This window comes from Oncorhynchus masou, chromosome 24 (genome assembly GCF_036934945.1).
Source record: "Oncorhynchus masou masou isolate Uvic2021 chromosome 24, UVic_Omas_1.1, whole genome shotgun sequence".
Classification (NCBI taxonomy): Eukaryota; Metazoa; Chordata; class Actinopteri; order Salmoniformes; family Salmonidae; genus Oncorhynchus; species Oncorhynchus masou.
This window is the reverse complement of record NC_088235.1, coordinates 59,325,373-59,352,284: the sequence shown is the minus strand read 5'-3', so window position 1 is coordinate 59,352,284 and position 26,912 is coordinate 59,325,373. Positions and strand designations below refer to the sequence as shown.

The 26,912-nt window shown below is 43.1% G+C and overlaps 1 protein-coding gene across 2 annotated transcripts; it reads right to left on the bottom strand.

The window, feature by feature from the left end:
- Positions 1-1,552: 1,552 nt before the first annotated feature.
- On the bottom strand, positions 1,553-17,625 carry LOC135512401 (zinc finger protein 318-like). Of its 2 annotated transcripts, none has more exons than XM_064934407.1 (10): positions 15,225-17,625; positions 14,061-14,837; positions 12,670-13,873; positions 10,447-10,529; positions 10,240-10,339; positions 9,807-10,126; positions 6,586-6,768; positions 5,732-5,831; positions 5,199-5,317; positions 1,553-4,470 (listed from the first exon to the last, which is right to left on the bottom strand). In XM_064934407.1, the coding sequence occupies exons 1-10, from the start codon at positions 15,486-15,488 to the stop codon at positions 2,497-2,499; spliced, it is 5,124 nt and encodes a 1,707-aa protein (XP_064790479.1). In that variant the 5' UTR covers positions 15,489-17,625; the 3' UTR covers positions 1,553-2,496. The 2 variants fall into 2 exon arrangements, with proteins under 2 accessions (XP_064790479.1, XP_064790480.1); XM_064934408.1 differs by having other exon boundaries at positions 9,837-10,126.
- Positions 17,626-26,912: the final 9,287 nt, after the last annotated feature.

The following is a 26,912-nucleotide window of genomic DNA, read 5'->3' as shown; positions in this document are numbered from 1 at the left end:
GACACAATGACGTCCATCATTAATTTACAGTGCCTTTGCAAATGATTCAGACCCCTTGACTTTTCACATTTTGTTAGGTTAAAGCCTCTAAAATTTATGAAATATTATTTGTTTTAGCAATCTACACAATACCTCATAACGACAAAGCGAAAACAGGTTTACATATTTTTACAAATGTATATATAAAATAAATACCTTATTTATGTAAGTATTCAGACCCTTTGCTATGATACGAAATTGAGCTCAGGTGCATCCTGTTTCCATTTATCATCCTTGGGGTGTTGCTAAAACTTGGGAGTCCACTTGGGAAAAACTAAGCCATGAGGTCAAAGGAAATGTCCGTATAGCTCTGAGACAGGCTTGTGTCGAGACCCAGATCTGGGGATGGGTATCAAAACATTTCTGCAGCATTGAAGGTCCCCAAGAACACAGTGGACTCCATCTTTCTTAAAAGGAAGACGTTTGGAACCACCAAGACTCTTTATAGAGCTGGCTGCCTGGTCAAACTGAGCAATCGGGGGAGAAGGGCCTTGGTCAGGTAGGTGACCAAGAACCCGATGGTCACTGACAGCTCTAGAGTTCCTCTGTGGAGATGGGAGAACCTTCCAGAAGGACAACCATCTCTGTAGCACTCTCCCAATGAGGCATTTATGGTAGAGTGGCCAGACGGAAGCCACATGACAGCTTGCTTGGAGTTTGCCAAAAGGCACCTAAAGGACTCTCAGACCATGAGAAACAAGATTCTCTGGTCTGATGAAACCACGATTGAACTCTTTGGCCTGAATGCCAAGCTTCACGACTTGAGGAAACCTGGCACCATCCCTACAGTGAAGCATGGTACTGGCAGCATCATGCTGTGGGGATGTTTTTCAGCATCAGGGACTTGGAGACCAGTCAGGATCGAGTGAACAATGAACAGAGCAAAGTACAAAGAGATCTTTGATGAAAACCTCCTCCAGAGCGCTCAGGACCTCAGACTGGGGTGAAGGTTCACCTTCCAACAGGACAACGATCCTAAGCACACAGCCAAGACAACGCAGGAGTGGCTTCGGGACAAGTCTCAATGTCCTTGAGTGGCCCAGCCAGAGTCTTGACTTGAACCCGATCGAACATCTCTGGAGAGACCTGAAAATAGCTGTGCAGCAACGCTCCCCATCCAACCTGTTGAGAAGAATGGGAGAAACTGTGCCAAGCTTGTCAAAGGTGAGGATCTGAATACTTATGTAAATGTATATTTCCCTTTTTATAAATTAGCAAAAATTTCTAATAACCTGTTTTTGCTTTGTCATTATGGGGTAGTGTATGTAGATTGAGAAAAAAAAATATTGAATCAATTTTAGAATAAGACAAAATGTAGAACAAGTCAAAGGGTCTGAATTACTTTCCAAAGCCACTGTATATTAACATTGTCCTGTTCATTTCAGAGTTGCCCGTTGCAGACACTCATAGTGAGGTTTTTCTTCAGAATTCCTTTCGACTGCAAGGGGCATACCATAGTGATGCTTTATGATTACAGGGCCCGACTACAAGGTCTGAGAAATAAGAGAAAATGTTGTGGTCACTGACATTTATTTGAATTCTACTTCAGCAATAACAGTTAAAAGGGACAACCAGTTTGATTATTTTCACTAACTAACACAGAATAGCATTGCGCATAGTACAGTCAGTGAACCAATGGAAAGTTCAATTTTTTTTTTTAAAGGAGCTATAATTCCAAGGTTATATATCCACATCTTCTTTTCTGGAGGGTGCTGTGAAGAGTGACAGATATTACATGGCACAATTGTAAAAGAAAACATTGTTCAGATATTTTGGTCCATGCTGCACTACCTTACCAAATTCTGTTTTCTTTGAACTTTTTCTCTCGTTCCTGTATTAAAATACCATTCAATCATTTAAAGAGAAAATAACTACTTGCTTAAGAGGCTGAACATGGATACACACAAAACTATAGTAATCAATAAGCATGGTACTGTACGTTACCTTAAGTAAAGAAAAGTTGAGATGAATGAATGAAGAAATTATTCAACACAAAAAGAACTGCAGCACAAGCTTCAACATTTCTGAAGATTCATCACTTAAGAATGTCTCATATCTTTCAGTGGAAGTTTCATTTCCTTATCCATTCAAGTTCGAGCTGCCTGCTCGGGCCACTAAATTACGCAGGTTGGCATTTATTGGGATGATTTATGTACTGGAGGCAACTCTGCAGTGGTCACTAGGTGGCACAGCCACAAAGTCATAATATATAACCTTACATTTTTACAATATAGCCAATTATGACTTTGCACTTGGCCCATCTAATGGAAATCACTCAGTTCTGCCTTCAGGGCAAGATTCATGACAATCAACATCAACCTGCACAAGGCAACAGGGCTTAGTTTTCTAATCAGAGGGATGTGTTGGTTACTATTTGTTCCCCTCTAATGTACACCCTAATCCCATCAACTACCTAAAATACCCACCCTCCAGTGGCCTGCGTTCTGGTGGGAGCTGTTAATCAAAATTTAAATCAAACAGATCTAAGCCCAGCACTTCTGTTGGGAGATCCAGGGTCTCTGTTGAGATACCCAGAGTATCTGATGGGTTATTTAATTGTATGGGGGCATTCTCAGGTGCATCTTCCTTGGGCTGTGGGTCAGACCCACGCTCAGTCTCCATTGACTCCTTTGTGTCAGTTTCAATGGTGTTACTGTTGTCAAGAGCTGGGAGCTCAGGTTGGATTTGCTCTGTTTGTGGGGCCGTAGCCTCCAAGGTTTCGCTGTTCTTTAAGTAATTCGGAGCAGCTTTGGACTCTATGACTGCTTTAGTGGACATGGCAGTGCTGGCGGTGGATGTGGTACTGCTGCTATAAAATATGTCAAATAAATCTTGTGCTTTTGCGGCAGCTAGGCTAGACTTCGGTTTTTCTGATTTCTTCATCACCTCACTTGGGGGTCTCTGCATGAAAGGAGGGGGTGTGACCATCACTGGGACATTCTGCTCACTCTCAGGGACTCCTGGTGCAGATACATCCGACTCCATGGTCATCATTATCAGGACAGGCGGGGGAGGCAGGGGAGTCTTGAACTCCGACATCACTGCTGAAGGAGTGGATGTGGGGGCTTGACTAACAGACTCCATTGTGGAAGCTTTCTTTTTGTCTGGTGTAAAATGGGGACCTGGCTTCCAGGTGCCATCTGCTGACTCCAGTTCCTCACCACAGAACGCCTTGGAAATGATGTCTGCTGCCAGTACAGGGTCCTTTATAGGCTGGTTCTGTATGACAGGCAGAGGCATTTCTCCGCTGGCACCGGGTGGTCTGATAGAGGGTAAGGTGTTGAGAGGGGCCGGTTTAGCATAGACCCAGGGCCCAAGTCCGGAGGACTTTCTCAGGACCACGGAGGGAGCAGGAAGGTTTGGGCGTATTTTCCCAGAGTTGAAGGGTACCCATGTGTTAGTTGGGGGGATGACTGTCTTCCCTGACAGCTTGATAGCAATGCTCTTGGCTGCAGCCACAGACTTTGAAAACGCATCCGGGTCGTCATCCTCTTCAGCATCTGCCTCATCTTCCTTCAGGAACTCAGCAGCCACTCTCTCGGCCTCCTTCGCAAGCTCATTTTCTAGTTTTTTCTTCCAACTGAACTTTCCAAAAGCAGACGGAGCCTTTGGCTCTACTTTGGTTGTTTCCTCACTTTTCTTGCGCAGCTTTGCTCTCAATGCTGGATTAGGCCCACAGAACACTTTGGGAGGCTCACCGGGTTTCTCAGGCTCAGACTGCTTTCTAGATCCTGACTTCTCATCTTCCCTTTGAAGCTCACCCTGGTCTTTCCTTGATTGTCTTTCCTCCTTTTCATTCTTAGGTTTCCCATCCTCCCTCTCTGATCTATACCTCGCCTCCTCTTTCTTGCTATATTTGGGGTTGGGCTCTTTCCCCTTACCATATCTGGACCGGTCTTCCTCCTCCTCATTATGCCTCCAACTAAACTTGGGTCTCTCCTCTACCCTGCTAGACCTAGGCCTCTCTTCCTCCTCCCTGCGATTTCTTAACCACTCCTCCTCCTCCTCTCTATGCTTGTATCTCTCTTCATCCTTCTTACTGTACTTGGGCCACTCTTCCCCCTCCTTGCTATGTTTATATCTCTCCTCTTTCTTGCTGTACAAAGACCTCTCGTCTTCCTCTTTTTTGCTATACTTGGCCCTCTCTTCCTCCTCCTCCTCCTCCCTCTTGTAATATTTGTACTTCTCCTTTTTGCTGTGCTTCACCTTCCCCTCTTTCTCCATGTGTTTGAACTTCTCATTGTCCTTTCCCTTGTCCTTTTTGCTGCGTTTATGTTTCCCTTCCTCCTTCTCTTTGCTCTTTTTGGATTCTTCCTCTTCGTGTTTGCGTTTGAACTCCGAGTGCTTTTTGTCACCAACTTCCAACGTGAGTCCAGCCTGACGATCCAGGTTCCTTCTCTGTTCGTAGAGTGGATACTCATACATTCGTTTCTAGCAGAAGGACCAAACACACATGTAAATCATTAAAGTTAAAAATAATAATACAAAATAAAAACTGTCCCTAAAATTAGACTTAAAGGGACAGTTCATCAAAGTGTTCTTACCTTGTTGGCAGTGTATGGACAAGGACAGAGTGCAATCCACAATGAGTTTGTTTACCTAGCCACCAACACTTAACAGAATTTTCGAACCAAAAACCAACGTTAATCAATGTACCCAATATTAGCATGTATGAAATTTCATGCCCAAATCATCTCATAAATTCAAACCAAGTCATTGAACTTTAGACTTTAAATGATTTTAGAAAATGCTTAAATTAGCAGTTGGTGACAGTGGCTAAGTGAACATACTTAAACTTGTGTTGCAACCTCTACTGTAGGAAAACATAGTTCACCTAAATTACACAATGATACATGTCTAAGCTATCCAAAGTAGCAGACCAGGGTTCAAATAGTATTTTAAATACTTTGCTTGAGCCTGCCTGGGGTGTCAAATGAGGTACTATTTTATGATTTCTATTGCACCAGGCAAGCTCCTTTTAAACATTTCAGATACTATTTGATCATAGGCCTGCAAAGTAGACAAAAGACTACTGTGTGCACAAAGCAATAACAAAACGCAGCAGGAAACCGAACCAGGTTTCCGAATTTCAAATTTGTAAACATCCTTAATGTAGCCCTAGTGAAATAATATCCTACTCCCAACTAGTAATGGCCTACCTTGTATTTCTCATTGTGAGTATGACTCGTGGCATGATCTTCAGCACAAATTGCATCCCCGTAAAACTCCTCGCACAGCTGGCAATAATATCCCCTCACAGGCACCAAAAACTCTGATCCTATGAGACAAAAAGAGAGAGAGGTTTTTAAAAATACCTAATGGTCACAGGAAACAATCATTGATTATTACCTTTACTGTGCTCTCCATGGAAGAACCTGTTATAAAAGTAGATTGTTATAAAATGTAGGTCCGTTACTTGGAGAGTATAAGTACATTCAGTAAACATGGACATATAAACATCAACATTTGTAATTGACTAACGGTTGCCCAAAATGACCCCCTTCACATTGCATATAGAAATCAATGTTTATTTCTTACTTCTTATGCATAGTTTTGTATTCAGTGACTGCAAACTGTGGCAGTGATCCAGCACAAAGAGCCTAAAAGTAAAAGATTGCTAACAACATTTAACAGTACATTACAAATATTTAGAAAAAGGGAAATGTATAAAAACAGAAATTCAAGTTTGTACCTTTAGCAGGTTTAGTCATTTTCTCCCCTGAAGAGTAAATCTTATTAATCTCATTGTTGGAGGAACTTGACGTCCATGGTCGATTGTAAGGATCCTGAGTCTGCACAGTGCCAATGAAAAAAGAATACATAAACAATTTGCTGTAAAAATACAAGAGACTACACAATTCAAAAAACAAAAAATGCCACGTAGGAAAGGTAAAGGAAATTCAACCAGATATGGGGACAAAGAACAAAAACAGGAGACCTCATTTTCATGATAGTAAACAAAGCTCTTCAAGTCACTGACTGAACGACCAAGAAGGGTCCAGCTGCAGCCAATAAGTCCTTAGCAGAGAGCACAAGAATCCTTGCCGGGAGCAGCCAATAGGCTTTCCACATCACATTCAGGAGTCTGCTGCGTTCATTTCAAGGTAGCTAACTAGCGGACTTCAGAGCTAAGAGGGCCTGTAAAGAGATGCGTCCATCCAAGTGTTTAATAGATAGCAATTTAATTATTAAGTTAAATGTAAACTTCACTATCTAGCTAGCTAGACAGGATGAACTGAAGTGACACAATGCTAGGTCATAATTCATTATTAAATATTAGTTCCAACCATGCAATTTAATTGATTATCTTGAGCTCCAGCTGTGCTGGTAAAGGCATGAACAGCACAGCTACCTGACCACTCAATCGCAAATGTATTATTAAAGACTTGTACATTAAGCAACACTGTCTAGCTAACACATTTCTTTATTGCATAGCCTTTTGGTTGTTCTCTGTAGTCTGTACGTTATGTGACAAGTTCCACAGCAAGACTCCGGAACTGCTGGAGCTGGAGTCTTATTGGAACATTCTATAAATGGTACACAAACCTTTCGGTGCGATTTGCTGTGCAAGTGTGTGAAAAAATCGAACATGGATCCACAAGTGACATTGCAGCTTTTGCACCAGTGGTTCCCAGCGTCATAGTATTCAAACAGGTCTGCTGGATGCTCAGGAGGCTGGGTACTGGCTGGGGATTTCTTAGTAGAGGCTCTTAAGGACAATGATGCTGCCTAATGAAGAACAGAAGTAACACAAGTCAGCAAAAGAGCTAAATATGCCTAGGGGAAGCAGGCAAAAAAAAATACTGAAACACGGTATTAAAACGACAAAACACAAAAGAGAATTTTACGATGTTCCCCAAACATTGAAATTTCAAAAACGCTCACCTTGACAACATAGGAGATCTGTGTTCCAGCCTTGAGGGAGTTACTCAGGTTATGTCAGAGAATCCTGTTTTTAAGGCTAATATTTGACTCGCATTGTCATATTCTTGTACGCTTATCTCCTCCAATTAATGGTCAAAATTACATTTTAAATACTGATCTGTGAGTTGAGCAAAAAAAGTTGAGAAATGAGTGCTCGATGAGTGCTGTTCAGAGACCATGAGTGGAGTGGAAAAACATCAAATAGGATATTTCAGGAGATTTACTCCTCGCAACAAAACAGCTACAATTCAGAGTTGAGTTTCCAATGAGATCCATTTGACTTTCGTGTATTCTCATCTTCAAATGTTACATATTTTCCATATCCAATAACAATTATTTTAATTGAATACCCATGTTTAAGTGTTCTAATAAATTAGAGATACACCATCACTCTATTAACAAATTAGAAATAATTTGATCCAGTGGAAAGGATTAAAACAGTCCACATTATTGGGATCCCTCTCTGTATGCAAAGTATTCATCCCAACTAATCGCTGATCTCCTAGCTAGCCTACATGTTGATGGTGAAAATGCTCTTATGAAATGACAGTTAAATTACAAAGACTGATGTTAATCTTTCAATCCATGAAAGTAAATACCCTATATCCAAGCTTCTAACAAACATCTTACCTGACTGTGGCATCTCCAGAAACTCTTTCAGAGAAAAAGTTTGACATGGTGGTGGTCTTTCATAAACAAATACTGTGAGCTCTGAAAAATATTGTAAATTGTAGGGTGAGACATCAGAGAAGATGTAACCCTATGCTTAATCACAACTGTTTGCCATATGAAACTGAACAGGTTTCCACATAAGTTGCAGGTTTAAAACACAATCATTTGTAAACATGCATGCATTTGTAGACCAGTTTTGAGATTAGTTGGGTCAGACATTGGCATACAAAGAGGGAACTTTTAAACCGAGGAGTCAAACTCTGTCTCTTGGACAACACAGATAACATAGCACACGGTCTGTCCAGGTAAGCCTGAGCAGTATGTGCACCACACATTGTTTAACCCCATATATGATGTATAAGCAAAAGGCTGAATGCCAAGTATTCAAAGTACACGTTATATACAAAAGTATGTGGACACCCTTCAAATTAGAGGATTCGGCTATTTCAGCCACACCCGTTCCTAGCAGGTGTAGACAATTGAGCACACAGACATGACACTGCCATAGACAAACATTGGCAGTCGAATGGACAAACTGAAGAGCTCAATGACTTTCAACGTGGCACTGTCATAAGATGCCACCTTTCCAACTCGTCAGTTCATAAAACTTCTGCCCTGCTAGAGCTACCCCATACCAACTGTATGTGCTGCTATTGTGAAGTGGAAAAGACTAGAAGCAACAACGGCTCAGCCGCAAAGTGGTAGGCCACACAAGCTCTGTCCTCAGTTGCAACACTCACTACCGAGGTCCAAACTGCCTCTGGAAGCAACGTCAGCAAAAACATTTTTTAAATCCGTTATTTTACCAGGTAAATTGACTGAGAACACGTTCTCATTTGCAGCAACGACCTGGGGAATAGTTACAGGGGAGAGGAGGGGGATGAATGAGCCAATTGTAAACTGGGGACTCTTACCATAAGTGCCATGGGATCTTAAATGACCTCAGAGAGTCAGGACACCCGTTTAACATCCCAGCCGAAAGACGGCACCCTACACAGGGCAATGTCCCCAATCACTGCCCTGGGGCATTGGGATATTTTTTTTAGACCAAAGGAAAGACTGCCTCCTACTGGCCCTCCAACACCACTTCCAGCAGCATCTGGTCTCCCATCCAGGAACTGACCAGAACCAACCCTGCTTAGCTTCAGAAGCAAGCCAGCAGTGGTATGCAGGGTGGTTCGTCAGCAGCTTCATGAAATGGGTTTCCATGGCCTAAGATCACCATGCACAATGCCAAGCGTCAGCTGGAGTGGTGTAAAGCTCGACACCATTGGACTCGGGAGCAGTGGAAACTTTTTCTCTGGAGTGATGAATCATGCTTCACCATCTGGCAGTCCGACAGACAAATATGGGTTTGGCAGATGCCAGGAGAACGCAACCTGCCTCAATGTATAGTGCCCACTGTAAAGTTTGGTGGAGGAGGAATAATGATCTGAGGCTGTTAATGATTTGGGCTAGGCCCCTTAGTTCCAGTGAAATCTTAATCTTAGCATACAATGACATTCTTGATGACTCTGTGCTTCCAACTTTGGGCCAACAGTTTGGGGAAGGCCCTTTCCTGTTTCAGCATAATAATGCCCCCATGCACAAAGCGAGGTCCATACAGAAATGGTTTGTCAAGATCGGTGTGGATGAACTTGACTGGCCTGCAGAGCCCTGACCTCAACCCCATCGAACATATTTGTGATGAATTGGAACACCAACTGCGAGTCAGGCCTAATCAACCATCATCAGTGACCAACCTCACTAATGCTTGTGGCTGAATGTAACCAAGTCCCCGCATCAATGTTCCAACATCTAGTGGAAAGCCATCCCAGAAGAGTGGAGATTGTTATAGCAGCAAAAGAGGGACCAACTCCATATGAATGCCCATGATTTTGGAATAAGATGTCCAACGAGAAGGTGTCCACATACTTTTGGTCATGTAGCACAATTACTGCTTACTGGTATTTAATGAATCAGACAAGGGCAAGTATACATTTAAATCAAAACCGTACCTTTTGAATAGTTACTTATGTCATTTAGACTCATATCATGAAATAAAGCAACGTTGACCTGTCACTTTCTGCAGAATAATTACATTTCTGCAGCAATAATGTACATGTTTTTCTAAGGTTTTACCAGTACTTCAGCTCTCTGGCTTGTGCCTGGAGCAGCTTACGGAATTCTACCTTGACAGAGGCCTGGACCCCAGGTGATACCTCTCGGCTGCGAGCGCGCTCCTGTTTCTTCTCCTTGTCTGGAGGTGGTGGGTGTGTTGGATGCTCAAGGTCTCCAGAAGCCCTACCCTCTCGCCGGGGCTTGTCAGTTGGTTGTAGACCGAGAATAAGAGCCACTTTGTCAAGCTCGCATCGTTTCTTCTCTGCTACCTCGTGCTCGTTGCGGAGCACAGCAATCTGAGACATGACCTCTTCCTGGAGCCGACTGATCTCTGACAGTAACGGGTCCTTATGGCCATCCTTTTCACGCCGCTTTTTGCGCAGCAGTTCCCCTACAAAGTCAACAATGAAAAATGTATCCAACTGTGCAACAACCTTCTGAATAAATTTGTATTTTTAAATGTAATTAACAAATATAGAAAAGGCTTTGAGATGATTGAAGTACCTTGCTGTTTTCGCAATCTCTCCAGTTCCTTCATGAGATAATCTTTCTTCTTCATGCGGATGTCTCGGTCTCTTCTCAGTTTTTCACGTTCTTCAAGAACCTACAGAATGCAGGAGAATCATTAGAGAACTAGTGTATGCCAAAACAGCATCAAATGACAATACTGTAGTCTTCATTTGAATTTAAGTGGATAGCTGAATACTCCACCTTTTGTTTTTGGCTTTCATTATTTCTCTCTTCTAAAACCCTCCTGTCCTTGCCATTATCCTGAGCGGCCATCTTTGATGATGCTATACAGGAATAATGTACAAAATTAGACAAGAGTTACATCATTAAAACTACAGCTTACAGTATTTTCAGAAAGTATTCAGACCACTTGACTTTTCACATTGTTACATTACAGCCCTATTCTAAGATTACTTTTTTCTCATCAATCGACAAATTCCCCCATTATGACAAAGCAAAAACAGGTTTAGAACTTTTTGCAAATGTATTAAATTAAAAAAATTTAAATTAAATATCACATTCACATAAGTATTCAGACCCTGTACTCAGTACTTTGTTGAAGCACCTTTGGCAGCGAATACAGCCTTGAGTCTTCTTGGATTTGACGCTACAAGCTTGGCACACCTGTATTTGGAGAGTTTATGCCATTCTTCTCTGCAGATCCTCTCAAGCTCTGTCAGGTTGGATGGGGAGTGTTGCTGCAAAGTTATTTTCAAGTCTCTCCAGAGATGTCAAATCAAATTTATTTATCACATACACATGGTTAGCAGATGTTAATGCGAGTGTAGTGAAATGCTTGTGTTCGATCAGGTTCAAGTCTGGGCTTTGGCTGGGCCACTCAAGAACATTCAGATGTCCCGAAGCCACTCCTGCATTGTCTTGGCTGTGTGCTTAGGATCGTTGTCCTGTTGGAAGGTGAACCTTCACCCCAGTCTGAGGTACTTAGCACTCTGGAGCAGGTTTCCATCAAGGATCTCTCTATACTTTGCTCCATTCATCTTTCCCTTGATCCTGACTAGTCTCCCAGTCCCTGCAGTTGAGAAACATCCCCCACAGCATGCTTCTGCCACCACCATGCTTTACAGTAGGGATGGTTCCAGGTTTCCTCCAGACGTGACACTTGATATTCAGGCTAAAGAGTTCAATCTTCATCAGATCAAAGAATCGTGTTTCTCATGGTCTGAGAGTCCTTTAGGTGCCTTTTGGCAAACTCCAAGCGGGCCCTCATGTGCCACTACCATAAAGGCCTGATTGGTGGAATGCTGCAAAGATGGAGAACCTTCCAGAAGGACAACCCATCTCCACAGAGGAACTCTGGAGCTTGGTCAGAGTAACCATCGAGTTCTTGGTCACCTCCCTGACCAAGACCCTTCTTCCTTGATTGCCCAGTTTGGCCAGCTCTAGGAAGAGTCTTGGTGGCTCCAAACTTCTTCCATTTATGAAATGTTTTGGTACCCTTCCCCATATCTGTGCCTCGACACAATCCTGTCTCGGAGCTCTACGGACAATTTCTTCGACCTCGTGGCTTGGTTTTTGCTCTGACATGCACTGTCAACTATGGGATCTTATCTGGACAGGTGTGTACCTTTCCAAATCATGTCCAATCAACTAAATGTACCACAGGTGGACTCAATGGACACAAAGTATTGTAGCAAAGGGTCTGACTAGTTATGACAATAAGGTAGTTCTGTTTTTATTTTCAATACATCTGTCTAAAAATGGCCCTCCCAAGTGGTGCGGAGGTTCTAAGGCACTGCATCGCAGTGCTAGCTGTGCCACTAGAGATCCTGGTTCGAGTCCAGGCTCTGTCGCAGCCGGCTGCGACCGGGTGACCCATGGGGTGGCGCACAATTGGCCCAGCGTCGTCCGGGTTAGGAGAGGGTGTGGCCAGCAGGGATGTTCTTACACCATCAAGCACTAGCGACTCCTGTGGCGGGCCGGGAGCAATGCACACTGCCACGGTCACCAGGTGTAAAGTGTTTCCTCTGACACAATAGTGTGGCTGGCTTTCGGATTAAGAAGACATTGTGTCAAGAAGCAGTGCAGCTTGGTTGGGTTGTGTTTTGAGGATGCAAGGCTCTAGACCTTCGCCTCTCCCGAGTCCGTACGGGAGTTTCAGCAATGGGACAAGACTAACTACCAATTGGTTACCACAAAATTGGGGAGAATGAAAACATGTTTAAAAAACTGTTTTCGCTTTGGTATTATGATGTATTGTGTGTAGATTGATGAGGAACATGCTTTGATTTAATCCATTTTAGAATAAGGCTGTAACATAACAAAATGTGGGGAAAGAGAAGGGGTCTGAATACTTTCCGAAAGCACTGTACGTGCTGCAGTTTCATTGATCACCAACCAAATGTATTTATTGAAGAGGAATGAACAAGTAATTAAACATCCACTTATTCAATGGTTTATTCTCACCTTTTCTTTCACCCCCCTGGTGTAACTCTGGCTGGATGACATTCAAGTATGGTCTGTCAAACGGCGGGGCTTTCGGAAAATCTTCAATGGGAGATTGAGGAAGCATGCCCATAGATGGAGGTGGGTACATCGGCCACTGTTGGGGCATGTACGGCCAGTTCCCATACTGCCCAAAGCCATGAGGTGGATAGTTGGGTGGAACCAGACCATGTGACTGGGCTTGGGCGTAGGCAGGAATCGAGATAGAAGGGTGGGTGGGTGTCACTGGAGTAGTTTCAGTCTTCACCTCCCCGCCGCCTCGAGTCTTCCCATGGGTGCTGCATCTGTCAGATGGGGGTGACTTCTTCTGGCTCCTTCTGTTATCAAGGCTGCTGCTTAGGCTCCTGCTACGACTCGGGCTGTTGCTTTCGCTACGACTGCTACCACTGCTGGAGCTGCTCCCACTGTGGCTATTATGCATGCCCCTGCCTGAGCTTCTTGAAGAGTCACGGTGGCCCCGCCTCCTCCCAGGACAAGGGGAAGGGGGTTTCGGAGGGGGCCTCTTTCCATGCAGACGCTCCTGAGTCCTGGCAGCCATCTTGCTGATCTCCGTCACCCCCAGATCCAGCCCAATGGTTTTGAGGAGGTCCTGGATCTTCTCGTACTCCTCCACGTCTTGGCTCTCCTTCCCTTCCAGTGGTCCTGTTCCTAGTGGGTAGTCATTAGGCTCTTCAACCTTGATCTTATGGTCAGGGGTGGCAGAGGACCTGCTTTGATGCTGATACCTCATGTCCACCTGTTGCTGACGAGAGCTTCGCTGATCGACAATACCAGGATGGGCCTCTAGGTGCTGTGAGGCGCCATAGCTTGCCGGCTCACTCATAATATCACCATAGAGCTCTGACAGACTGTGTTGTTGACGGGGAACTCCTGCTGGAGTCTGAGACCTGCCCTTCTCTAGATCATCTTCATCGCCATAAAGGAACTTCTCCTCATCATCAATGTCTGGTACCCTCTTCCTTTTCTCCTCTTGCGGTGCAGATGCATCCCCCAACAAGCCAAGGATCCCTGCAATCCCACTGGGATCAAGTCTGCCCTGGGCCATGCGTGGGTCATCTCTCAGTTCTCCCAGCATGGTGGCCAACATGTTAGGGTCCATGCCTTTCATAGCTGAGAGGAGACGCTCTGCCTCAGCACCAGGGGTAACTCTTGGAGAATCACTGTTCTGCAAAACAAAAAACGAAAGAACAATATATGTTGAACAAATTAATCATGATAATCATTTAGATAAAATAAAAAAGGTAATTGTGGGATGACAGAGTTAGAATGAGTATGAAAATCGGTAATACACAACACAGCTATATACTACATAATTAATATAACACAGTAATAAAATGGCATATGTCCCCTACCTGCACAAATGGGGGGGAGTCAGTCTCCGAGTCCATGCGCCTCTTCAGGATGGACTTTGTGGGCATGTTCATGTCTTCCATCTCTTTGTGGCGACGGGCCAACTCCAGCTCCTTGAACCTGCTCATCTTCTTTATCTTATTAGCGCCTCCCTTGCTGCTCCTGCTACTGCTGCTACTGCTACTACTGCTGGTACTGACACTGCGGCTCCTACTCTTGTGTGGACCAACACTCTTTGCTCTGCTTATACTGCGGGACTGTCCATAGCTCTGGCCACGACTCACACTCCTGCTTCGGGACCTGCTTGGCGGACGGCTCTTGCTCCGTCCCCCCATTTCAGGGCTGCGGCTTCGGGCCCGGCTTTTACTCTGTCCCCTCAATTCAGGGCTACGGCTTTGAGTAAGGCTTTTGCTCTGTCCTACCATTGCAGGGCTGCGACTTCGGACACGGCTTTTATTCCTTCCCCCCATTGCAGGGCTGCGAGTTCTGGCACGGCTTTTACTCTGTCCCCCCATTGTAGGGCTGCGACTACGAGGACGGCTCTTGCTCCGTCCCCTGATTCCCGGGCTGCGACTACGATGTCGGCTTCTCCCTCTGCTGGGACTCTGCCTCCTGGGGCCACGGTCGTCAGGGCCATCGTAACTGGACCTCTTTGGCAGGTAAGGAGGGTAGTCTCTTGAGGGGAGCCCTGCCCCAGGTGGTCCAGTCAATTCATTGCCCACAGTGATTACCAGACTGTGGTCTGTGGGGATGCCACCACGGGGAGAAGAATGAGAGCTCTATTGACAGAAACAGATTTCCAATCAAATCCCTTAACTGTAATCAGTTTCATTACAATAAATAGTTTGACAGGATTTTGAAGTTATTAGACACAGCATTTCGGCAAATGAATGCATTGCTCCAGTGAAAAGGAAATAGGAGCCAATGCAAGGGACAGGGCAACTTCCAGTTCCACTGTAAATAAAAATTGCACCTGCGCTTGAAGCTGGTTAACAATAAACAGTGATAAATAGTCATGATAACTAGCCTAGTTAGCTAGCTAACCAATGCGCTATGTAAACAGACAACATGCACGAATATCTTTTGAAAACTACATTTACCAATGTAATTAGATAGTGGCAGACTAGTCGGGTAGAGAGTATCCCGCACTTAATTATCGCACTTACTTCTCTTGGGAGAGGGCCGCTGCCCCAATATTCACCGCCTGGACCTCTGTGACTTACTGAACCGGGAGAAGGATACCTCCTGAGCGGTGGAGAACGCCTGTACGGGTCTGGAGGCCCGTCATGGTAACCCTGAAAAGGAGGTCTGGGCCTGCCTCTTTCTTCTCTAAACGGTGGCCCAGGATAAGGCCGGACAGGAGTAGGACCACGGCCCTCGCACTGCTGCGGGTACTCTCCTCGAGGTGGAAGAGGCCGACCACGATACATATTTCACTGTTAAATTGGCCCTTTTCTATCAATTACAGCTACTTGCTACCGCACTGATTTCATGCACATTTACTTTTTTTTATTACTTACAGTCTGCAGTTGGTGATAACAAATGCAAGCTGCCATGTAGCTATTTGAATTTGAGTGTTCAACGAACAACTCAGCGCTCAATTTGTTGTGATTTCCGGCCTGCTTGAACCTTCTTCTTTGGTATTACTGGCGGTCGGCAAAACAACGTGAAAGATGCATGCCGCCACCTACCGTGTCGAAGTGTGTGGTTGAAAAAGGTTTACATACTGTAAATCCTCCTACCCAATCCCGTACTACTAAGAAAATAGCAAGAGCCATACTAATTCCATCCATCGCCCGTAAAATAACAGGACCCAAATCCATCTCAATATCTCTACACCTCATTGCATTGGTCTGAATAATATGCTTCTAATGTAAACCCAGACAAATTGATACAAGCAAGTAAGACGTTTCTATTTTTGGCTGAAAAGGGGTAAACATTTTGTTTAAAGTGAAAACACTTGGTTTGAGTTGTATTCTATTTGTGTAATCAACAAAACCTCTAACTTTTGTCTAACTGGCTTGCTTCTGAAGCTAGTTTAGCAGGGTTGGTCCTGGTCAGTCCCTAGATGGGAGACCAGATGCTGCTGGAAGTGGTGTTGGAGGGCCAGTAGGAGGAACCCTTTACTCTGGTCTAAAAAATTATCCCAATATCCCAGGGCAGTTATTGGAGAAATTGCCCTGTGTAGGGTGCTGTCTTTCGGATCGGACATTAAACAGGTGTCCTGACTCTCTTGGTCAGTAAAGATCCCATGGCACTTATCGTAAGAGTAGGGGTGTTAACCCTGGTGTCTTGGCTAAATTCCCAATCTGGCCTTCATACCATCATGGCCATCTAATCATCTCCAGTTTACAATTGGCTCATTCCTCCCCCTTCCTCTCCCATGTAACTATTCCCCAGGTCATTGCTGTAAATGAGAATGTGTTCTCAGTTCATTTACCTGGTAAAATAATGGTTACATTTTTTTATGGCAATTAATTTGAGTACGGTGCCGATAGAAAGTCTACACCCGCTTGAACATTTTTCTCTCACATTTTTCTGCCTTAAAATGAATTTGATGTGTTACCCCTACAGATATATCTACACAACTTACTCCATATTTTCAAAGTTAAAGAAAGTTAGAGAACATTTTCCAAATTAAGATATACAGTGCATTCGAAAAGTATTCAGACCCATTGACTTAATCCACATTTTGTTACATTACAGCCTTATTCTAAAATGTATTCAATTGTTTTTCCCCCTCATCAATCTACACAAAATAATGACAAAGCAAAAATAGTTTTTTAGAAATGTTTGAAAATGTGTTAAAACTGAAATATTACATTTACATTGTTATGCAGACCCTTTACTCAGTACTTTTAAAGGGTCTGCACATTTGGCAGCGATTACAGCCTTAAGTTATCTTGGGTATAATGCCACAACCTTGGCACACCTGTATTTGGGAAGTTTCTGCCATTCCTCTCTGCAGATCCTCTCAAGCTCTGTCAGGTTGGATGGGGAGCGTCACTGCACAGCTCTTTTCAGGTCTCTCCAGAGATGTTCGACCGGGTTCAAGTCCGGGCTCTGGCTGGGCCACTCAAGGACATTCAGAGACTTGTCCCGAAGCCACTCCTGCATTGTCTTGGAAGTTTGCTTAGGGTCGCTGTACTATTGGAAGGTGAACCTTTGTCCCAGTGTGAGGTCCTGAGCGATATGGAGCAGGTTTTGATCAATGATCTCTCTGTACTTTACTCCATTCATCTTTCCCTCGATCCTGACTAGTTTCTAGGTCCCTGCCACTGAAAAAACATCCCTAAAGCATGATGCTCCCACCACCATGCTTCACCGTAGGGATGGTGCCAGGTTTACTCCAGACGTGACGCTTGGCATTCAGGACAAAGAGTTCAATCTTTGTTTCATCAGACCAGAGAATCTTCTTTCTCATGGTCTGAGTCTTTCGGTGCCTTTTGGCAAACTCCAAGAGGGCTGTCATGTGCCTTTTACTGATGAGTGCCTTCCGTCTGACCACCCTACCAAAAAGCCCTGGTTGGTGGAGTGCTGCAGAAATGATTGTCCTTCTGGAAGGTTCTCCCATCTCCACAGAGGAACTCTGGAGCTCTGTCAGAGTTACCATTGGGTTCTTGGTCACCTCCCTGACCAAGGCCCTTCTCCATCATTTGCTGAGTTTGGCCGGGTGGGCAGCTCTAGGAAAAGTCTTTGTGGTTCCAAACTTCTTCCATTTAAGAATGATGAGGCCACTGTGTTCTTGGGGACCTTCAATGCCGCAGAACATTTTTGGAACCCTTCCCCAGATCTGTGCCTCAACACAATCCTGTCTCGGAGCTCTACTGACAATTCCTTTGACCTCATGGCTTGGTTTTTGCTCAGACATGCCCTGTCAACTGTGGGACCCTATAGACAGGTGTGTGCCTTTCCAAATCATGTCCAACCAATTGAATTTACCGCAGGTGGACTCCAGTGAAGTTGTAGAAACATGTTGAGAAAATGTTTCTCATGGTCTGAGAGTCTTTAGGTGCCTTTTGGCAAACTCCAAGCGGGCTGTCGTGCCTTTTACTGTGGAGTGGCCACTCTGTCTGGCCACTCTACCATAAAGGCCTGATTGGTGGAGTGTTGCAGAGATGGTTGTCCTTCTGGAAGTTTCTCCCATCCACAGAGGAACTCTAGAGCGCTGTCTTGGTCACCTCCCTGACCAAGACCCTACTCCACGGATTGCTCAGTTGGGCCGGGCGGCCATCTCTAGGAAAAGTCTTTATTGGTTCCAAACTTCTTCCATTTTAAGAATGATGGAGGCCACTGTGTTCTTGGGGACCTTCAATGCTGCAGAACCTTTTTTGTACCCTTCCCCAGATCTGTGCCTTGACACAATCCTGTCTCAGAGCTCTACTGACAATTCCTTTGACCTCATGGCTTGGTTTTTGCTCAGACATGCACTGTCATCTGTGGGACCTTACAGACATGTGTGTGCCTTTCCAAATCATGTCCAATCAATTGAATTTACCACAGGTGGACTTACATTTGCAAAAATGCATGAAAAAACATTTTTCGCTTTGTCATTATGGGGTATTGTGTGCAGATTGAGGAAAAAAAGTGTATTTAATCAATTTTAGAATAAGGCTGAAGCACCCCCAGTTCATCACTGATCCTCCACCAAATTCCACAGTGGGTGGTGCGAGACCTGGAGATCCTCCACCAAATTTCACAGTGAGTGCGAGACCTGGAGAGGCCTAGAAGCCCACAGTGTCTCGCACCCACTGTGAAATTTGGTGGAGGATCGGTGATGATCTGGGGGTGCTTCAGCAAGGCTGGAATCGGGCAGATTTGTCTTTGTGAAGAACACATGAATCAAGCCATATACAAGGGTGTCCTGGAAGAAAACTTGCTTCCTTCTGCTCAGACAATGTTCCCCAACTCTGAAGATTGTTTTTTTTTCCCCAACAGGACAATGCTCCATGCCACACAGTCAGGTCAATCAAGGTGTGGATGGAGGACCACCAGATCAAGACCCTGTCATGGTCAGCCCAATCTCCAGACCTGAACCGCATTGAAAACCTCTGGAATGTGATCAAGAGGAAGATGGATGGTCACAAGCCATCAAACAAAGCCGAGCTGCTTGACTTTTTTGCGCCAGGAGTGGCATAAAGTCATCCAACATCAACGTGAAAGACTGGTGGAGAGCATGCCATGACGCATGAAAGCTGTGATTGAAAATCAGGGTTATTCCACCAAATATTTTCTGAACTCTTCCTAAGTTAAAACATCGGTATTGTGTTGTTTAAAAATAAATATCAACTTAATTTCATTGCATTATTCAAGGTCTGATAACACTGCATGTTTTTTTGTTATTTTGACCAGTTGTCATTTTCCACAAATCAATGCTCTACAGGATAATATTTTTATTTGGAATTTGGGAGAAATGTTGTCATTAGTTTAGAGAATAAAACAAAATGTTTCATTTTACCCAAACACATACAGTTGAAATTGGACGTTTACATACACCTTAGCCAAATACATTTAAACTCAGTTTTTAACAATCCCTGACATATAATCCAAATTAAAATTCACTGTCTTAGGTCAGTTAGACCACCACTTTATTTTAAGAAAGTGAAATGTCAGAATAATAGTAGAGAGAATGATTTATTTCAGCTTTCATTACTTTCATCACATTCCCAGTGAGTCAGAAGTTTACATACACTCAATTAGTATTTGGTAGCATTGCCTTTCAATTGTTTAACGTGGGTCAAATGTTTCAGGTAGCCTTCCACAAGCTTCTCACAATAAGTTGGGTGAATATTGGCCTATTCCTCCTGACAGATCTGGTGTAACTGAGTCAGGTTTGTAGGCCTCCTTGCTCACACACGCTTTCTCAGTTCTGCCCACAAATGTTCTATTGGATTGAGGTCAGGGCTTTGTGATGGCCACTCCAATACATTTGACTTTGTTGTCCTTAGGCCATTTTGCCACAACTTTGGAAGTATGTGTCATGATGTTGCCCTCTTTGGGTATAGCAAGCCCCATCCCCATCTCCCTGCCTCCCCCTTGCCTCCTTCAACTAGGCTGCTGTGGTCAGAGAGAGGTCATAAATTCCTGAGAAGACCCTGCCACATGGCCCCACAGTATAAGAGGCAGAGTAAATTTTCATAGAGCACAAAGGAATTTCTTCCACCTCATATATTTAGGTACGAACAAATTTCATGTTCCAGAGAAAGTATAAAAGATCGGTGAAGTATCCAGCTACGAACTGGTCCGTTTGTTACAACTTGGGGAAGCTCATGGGAGACGGTGTGGCCACATTACCATAACTCTGTTTATATACTAGCCTCTGATATGAGGTTTACATCTAATTGTTGTATAAGATGAATGTGTGAGTATGATACTGTTTGTAAAATTGAGTAATATGATTTTGGACTGTTTAATGAAGGAAAATATAATTCCCTTTTGATTTGAACTAAATCAGAGGACCGCCCCTGAGGGTCAGGCATCCTGGGACAACCCCTTTTCTGCAATTCTGAATAAAACCCAACTTTGAGAAATTATCACCAGACCATGTTTTTCTCCATTAGGAGAGGATGAATGTTGTAGACCATTGCTGAATCTTTTAACCATACCACGTGGTTAAAACTCTTAGACTATCGATACCGACAGAATAAGAACAAGTCTTTGATATTAATTACTAGTCTGCAGCTAGGAATTCAGTATCATTGAATGTGAAGAACGACAACCGCCGAAACATTCATTCTATAACAAATGAATGTCACTCTGAACTATCCCCTCTAACCAAGACGGAGAGGGAGAGAGAGACGACAAAACTCTCCAACAGAAACAAACTTTTCAACAGCGATCAAGACGACACACTTAGCATAAATTTACACTGCTCAAAAAAATAAAGGGAACACTAAAATAACACATCCTAGATCTGAATGAATGAAATATCCTTATTAAATACTTTTTTCTTTGCATAGTTGAATGTGCTGACAACAAAATCACACAAAAATTATCAATGGAAATCAAATTTATCAACCTGTGGAGGTCTGGATTTGGAGTCACACTCAAAATTAAAGTGGAAAACCACACTACAGGCTGATCCAACTTTGATGTAATGTCCTTAAAACAAGTCAAAATGAGGCTCAGTAGTGTGTGTGGCCTCCACGTGCCTGTATGACCTCCCTACAACGCCTGGGCATGCTCCTGATGAGGTGGCGGCTGGTCTCCTGAGGGATCTCCTCCCAGACCTGGACTTAAGCATCTGCCAACTCCTGGACAGTCTGTGGTGGATGGAGCGAGACATGATGTCCCAGATGTGCTCAATTGGATTCAGGTCTGGGGAACGCGGGACAGTCCATAGCATCAATGCCTTCCTCTTGCAGGAACTGCTGACACACTCCAGCCACATGAGGTCTAGCATTGTCTTGCATTAGGAGGAACCCAGGGCCAACCGCACCAGCATATGGTCTCACAAGGGTTCTGAGGATCTCATCTCAGTACCTAATGGCAGTCAGGCTACCTCTGGCGAGCACATGGAGGGCTGTGCGTCCCCCCAAAGAAATGCCACCCCACACCATGACTGACCCACCGCCAAACCGGTCATGCTGGAGGAGGTTGCAGGCAGCAGAACGTTCTCCACGGCGTCTCCAGACTCTGTCACACGCAAAGCACCCCAACAACATGATGTTGCCACCTCCGTGCTTCACGGTTGGGATGGTGTTCTTCAGCTTGCAAGCATCCCCCTTTTTCCTCCAAACATAACAATGATCATTATGGCCAAACAGTTCTATTTTTGTTTCAACAGACCAGAGGACATTTCTCCCAAAAACAATATTTGTCCCCATGTGCAGTTGCAAACCGTAGTCTGGCTTTTTTATGGCGGTTTTGGAGCAGTGGCTTCTTCCTTGCGTAGCGGCCTTTCAGGTTATGTCAATATAGGACTCGTTTTACTGTGGATATACAGTGCCTTGCGAAAGTATTCGGCCCCCTTGAACTTTGCGACCTTTTGCCACATTTCAGGCTTCAAACATAAAGATATAAAACTGTATTTTTTTGTGAAGAATCAACAACAAGTGAGACACAATCATGAAGTGGAACGACATTTATTGGATATTTCAAACTTTTTTAACAAATCAAAAACTGAAAAATTGGGCGTGCAAAATTATTCAGCCCCTTTACTTTCAGTGTAGCAAACTCTCTCCAGAAGTTCAGTGAGGATCTCTGAATGATCCAATGTTGACCTAAATGACTAATGATGATAAATACAATCCACCTGTGTGTAATCAAGTCTCCGTATAAATGCACCTGCACTGTGATAGTCTCAGAGGTCCGTTAAAAGCGCAGAGAGCATCATGAAGAACAAGGAACACACCAGGCAGGTCCGAGATACTGTTGTGAAGAAGTTTAAAGCTGGATTTGGATACAAAAAGATTTCCCAAGCTTTAAACATCCCAAGGAGCACTGTGCAAGCGATAATATTGAAATGGAAGGAGTATCAGACGACTGCAAATCTACCAAGACCTGGCCGTCCCACTAAACTTTCAGCTCATACAAGGAGAAGACTGATCAGAGATGCAGCCAAGAGGCCCATGATCACTCTGGATGAACTGCAGAGATCTACAGCTGAGGTGGGAGACTCTGTCCATAGGACAACAATCAGTCGTATATTGCACAAATCTGGCCTTTATGGAAGAGTGGCAAGAAGAAAGCCATTTCTTAAAGATATCCATAAAAAGTGTTGTTTAAAGTTTGCCACAAGCCACCTGGGAGACACACCAAACATGTGGAAGAAGGTGCTCTGGTCAGATGAAACCAAAATTGAACTTTTTGGCAACAATGCAAAACGTTATGTTTGGCGTAAAAGCAACACAGCTCATCACCCTGAACACACCATACCCACTGTCAAACATGGTGGTGGCAGCATCATGGTTTGGGCCTGCTTTTCTTCAGCAGGGACAGGGAAGATGGTTAAAATTGATGGGAAGATGGATGGAGCCAAATACAGGACCATTCTGGAAGAAAACCTGATGGAGTCTGCAAAAGACCTGAGACTGGGACGGAGATTTGTCTTCCAACAAGACAATGATCCAAAACATAAAGCAAAATCTACAATGGAATGGTTCAAAAATAAACATATCCAGGTGTTAGAATGGCCAAGTCAAAGACCAGACCTGAATCCAATTGAGAATATGTGGAAAGAACTGAAAACTGCTGTTCACAAATGCTCTCCATCCAACCTCACTGAGCTCGAGCTGTTTTGCAAGGAGGAATGGGAAGAAATTTCAGTCTCTCGATGTGCAAAACTGATAGAGACATACCCCAAGCGACTTACAGCTGTAATCGCAGCAAAAGGTGGCGCTACAAAGTATTAACTTAAGGGGGCTGAATAATTTTGCACGCCCAATTTTTCAGTTTTTGATTTGTTAAAAAAGTTTGAAATATCCAATAAATGTCGTTCCACTTCATGATTGTGTCCCACTTGTTGTTGATTCTTCACAAAAAAATACAGTTTTATATCTTTATGTTTGAAGCCTGAAATGTGGCAAAAGGTCGCAAAGTTCAAGGGGGCCGAATACTTTCACAAGGCACTGTAAATACTTTTGTACTTGTTTCATCCAGCATCTTCACAAGGTCCTTTGCTGTTGTTCTGGGATTGAATTGCACTTTTTGCACCAAAGTACGCTCATCTCTCGGAGACAGAACGCGTCTCCTTCCTGAGCGGAATGGTGGCTGCGTGGTCCCATGAAGTTTATACTTGGTACTATTGTTTGTACAGATGAACGTGGTACCTTCAAGCGTTTGGAAATTGCTCCCAAGGATGAACCAGACTTGTGGTCTACAATGTTTTTCTGAGGTCTTGGCTTATTTCTTTTGATTTTCCCATTATGTCAAGCAAAGAGGCACTAAGTTTGAAGGTAGTCCTTAAAATATATCCACAGGTACACCTCCAATTGACTCAAATTATGTCAATTTGCCTATTAAAAGCTTCTAAAGCCATTACATAATTTTCTGGAATTTTCCAAGCTGTTTAAAAGCACAGTCAACTTAGTGGATGTAAACTTCTGACCCACTGGAATTGTGAAACAGTGAATTAAGTTAATTAAATAATCTGTCTGTAAACAATTGTTGGGAAAATTACTTGTCATGCACAAAGTAATGTCCTAACAGACTTGTCAAAACTATAGTTTGTGAGTAAGAAATTTGTGGAGTGGTTGAAAAAAAGAGTTTTAATGACTCCAACCTAAGTGTATGTAAACATCTGATTTCAACTGTACCTATAAACAGTAAAACCATATAAACTGATACTTTTGCAGTGGTCTCATAATTTTTTACAGAGCTGTATATATATATACACGCACAGTACCAGTCCAAAGTTTGGACACACCTACTTAAAGGATTTTTAGTTTTTCTGATTATAACATTTTAGAATAGTGAAGACATCAAAACTATGAAATAACACATGTAGTAACCAAAGTGTTACACAAATCAAAACATATTCTACATTTGAGATTCTTCAAACTAGCCACCCTTTTCCTTGAAGACAGTTTTGCACTCTTGGCATTCTCTCAACCAGCTTCATGAGGTAGTCACCTGGAATTAACCTTTCAAGGTGACTTTCACCTTTCAATTAACAGGTGTGCCTTGTTAAAAGTTAGTTTGTGGAATTCATTTCCTTCTTAATTTGTTTGAGCCAATCAGTTGTGTTGTGACAAGGTGGGGGTGATATACAGAAGATGGTATTTTACCAAATAGGGCTAAGTCCATATTATTGCAAGAACAGCTCAAATAAGCAAAGAGAAACAACAGTCCGTCATTTCTTTGAAGACCTGATGGTCAGTCAATCTCCTCTGCAGTCTCCTTTGAACAGTTGATGTTGTGATGTGTCTGTTACTTAAACTCTGTGAAGCATATATTTGGGCTGCAATTTCTGTAACTCTAATGAACTTCTCCTCTGCAACAGAGGTAACTCTGGGTCTTCCTTTCCTGTGGTGGTCCTCATTTAGAGCCAGTTTCATCACAGCACTTGATGGTTTTTGCAACTGAACTAGTAAACTTTCAAAGTTATCGAAATTTCCCGGATTGACAGACCTTCATGTCTTAAAGAAATGATGGACTGTAGTTTGTCTTTGCTTATTTTAGCTTTTCTTGTCATAATATGGACTTAGTCTTTTACCAAATAGAGATATCTTCTGGCACTTTTACTGAAACGTTGATTAATGTGCACGGTCCCTGTAAAAAATAAACTCAAACTCACATAAGGAAATCAGTCAATTGAAATCAATTCATTAGGCCCTAATCTATGGACTTCACATGACTGGGCTGGGGCGCAGCCATGGGTGGGCCTGGTCTGATTTAGTAGCCAGATCCAGCCAATCAGAATGAGTTTTTCCCCCCAAAAGTGCTTTTTTGAATATCGCTGTCCATCAATGATTCCCAACCAAATTTATGAGTTTGTTTTTGTCAAAATTGTGCAATGTCTATACTGTGTTGCCCTAAGAGTTGTGCAATGTTGGTAGAATTTTATTCCAAATTAGTCACAGCTGTAATGACTGTCAAAGGCGCTTCCACCAAGTATTAACTCAGGGGGGTGGTGACTTATCCAATTATATCAGTATTTTATATTTTCTTAATTTGTAGGTTGCGTAGATCTGTAGGGGTAAAATAATCAAATTCCATCCCTTTTGAATTTTAAGCCAGCAAACTGATTTTTTTAAGGGGTGTAGACTTTCCAATGTATTAGCCAGGCTACACTGAAAACGTACTGTGTGTCGAAGTAGTACCAACATGGAATAGGTTCAAGTAGCCTGCCAAGCAAATGTATAATTAAAGACACAAGTCATATCTTCATAATAGTCTGGTGTTTATTGTCACACCATAGAAAGATGATCTTTCAGGATTGAAATGATGAAAATAGCAGTCCGTTTAGTAACAAGCCTTATGACAGATGTACATTTATTTTTAAGAAACATTATTTCAGCGACTAAACACACAACAACGAAAAACTTACCCAAGTGCAACTTTTTTTTTTTGTTCTGAAAATAATCTTTAGGGTGCATTTTCATCGATCTTGACGCTCTGTGCACTACATGTTTATCTCAACAACGTCAATGTCACAACATGCACACCTCACCGTCACCTATGTACGTCATTTTATATTTAGATCGAAATAATACAGAAACATCACAGAAAAGTACGGTGACAGAACTTCCAAAATTACTACACTGTACATCAACACTGGATTGCACAGATCTTTGTTATTGAATGCTGTATCATTTCCAAAAAGTGACAAAAAAAATAAAAAATATTCTCTTTTTAAAATCTAATTCAGCTGAACTTGCTATGTTGGATGTTCAAAACCTAGTCCTGAGATCATCCTAGAAAATGGATAAAGGTAAAGAGACTCCTAGGTTGGTAGGAGGGAAAGAAAACTTGGCGCTGGTCAGCAACAAGCAACCTTACAGCTTGGATAGCGAACAAAAAAAAGCGAACATTAAGTTACAGAAATAAAAGGTAAAGTAATACTACATAAGAGAACCCTGGAGTGGCCAATCTGCTAGCTAACTACTACACTAGAAAAGCTCTAGCAACAGTGTACAAACAAAAGTTACCTCTTGAATACCTGTAGAATTTCCGTTGGATATTTGTGTACTTTGGACAATAAAGTCATCTTCCTTCTTCTTCTTCTGCAGTTAACTTAAAAATTGAGTGAGTATATGTTTTGACAAGAAAGAGACAATGTTAGAATTTCCACTTAACTAACAGACCTTCACTTTTACCGCAATAATTTACAGACAACCTCGTTTGAATGCCTCTTCTATCACAAGTTTCATATCTCAGAGGCTTCAGAGCTGAATGAAATGCCAAGCACATGA

What these genes read in the sequence shown, in the direction of transcription:
- LOC135512401 (XM_064934407.1), bottom strand. Translation starts at nt 15,488, where the DNA reads ATGTATCGTGGTCGGCCTCTTCCACCTCGAGGAGAGTACCCGCAGCAG. An exon ending in GCGGCCCTCTCCCAAGAGAA is followed by an intron (nt 14,838 to 15,224) that starts GTAAGTGCGATA and finishes TTCTGTCAATAG; the next exon opens with AGCTCTCATTCTTCTCCCCG. An exon ending in CTCACAATGAGAAATACAAG is followed by an intron (nt 4,471 to 5,198) that starts GTAGGCCATTAC and finishes TCCTTCTGCTAG; the next exon opens with AAACGAATGTATGAGTATCC.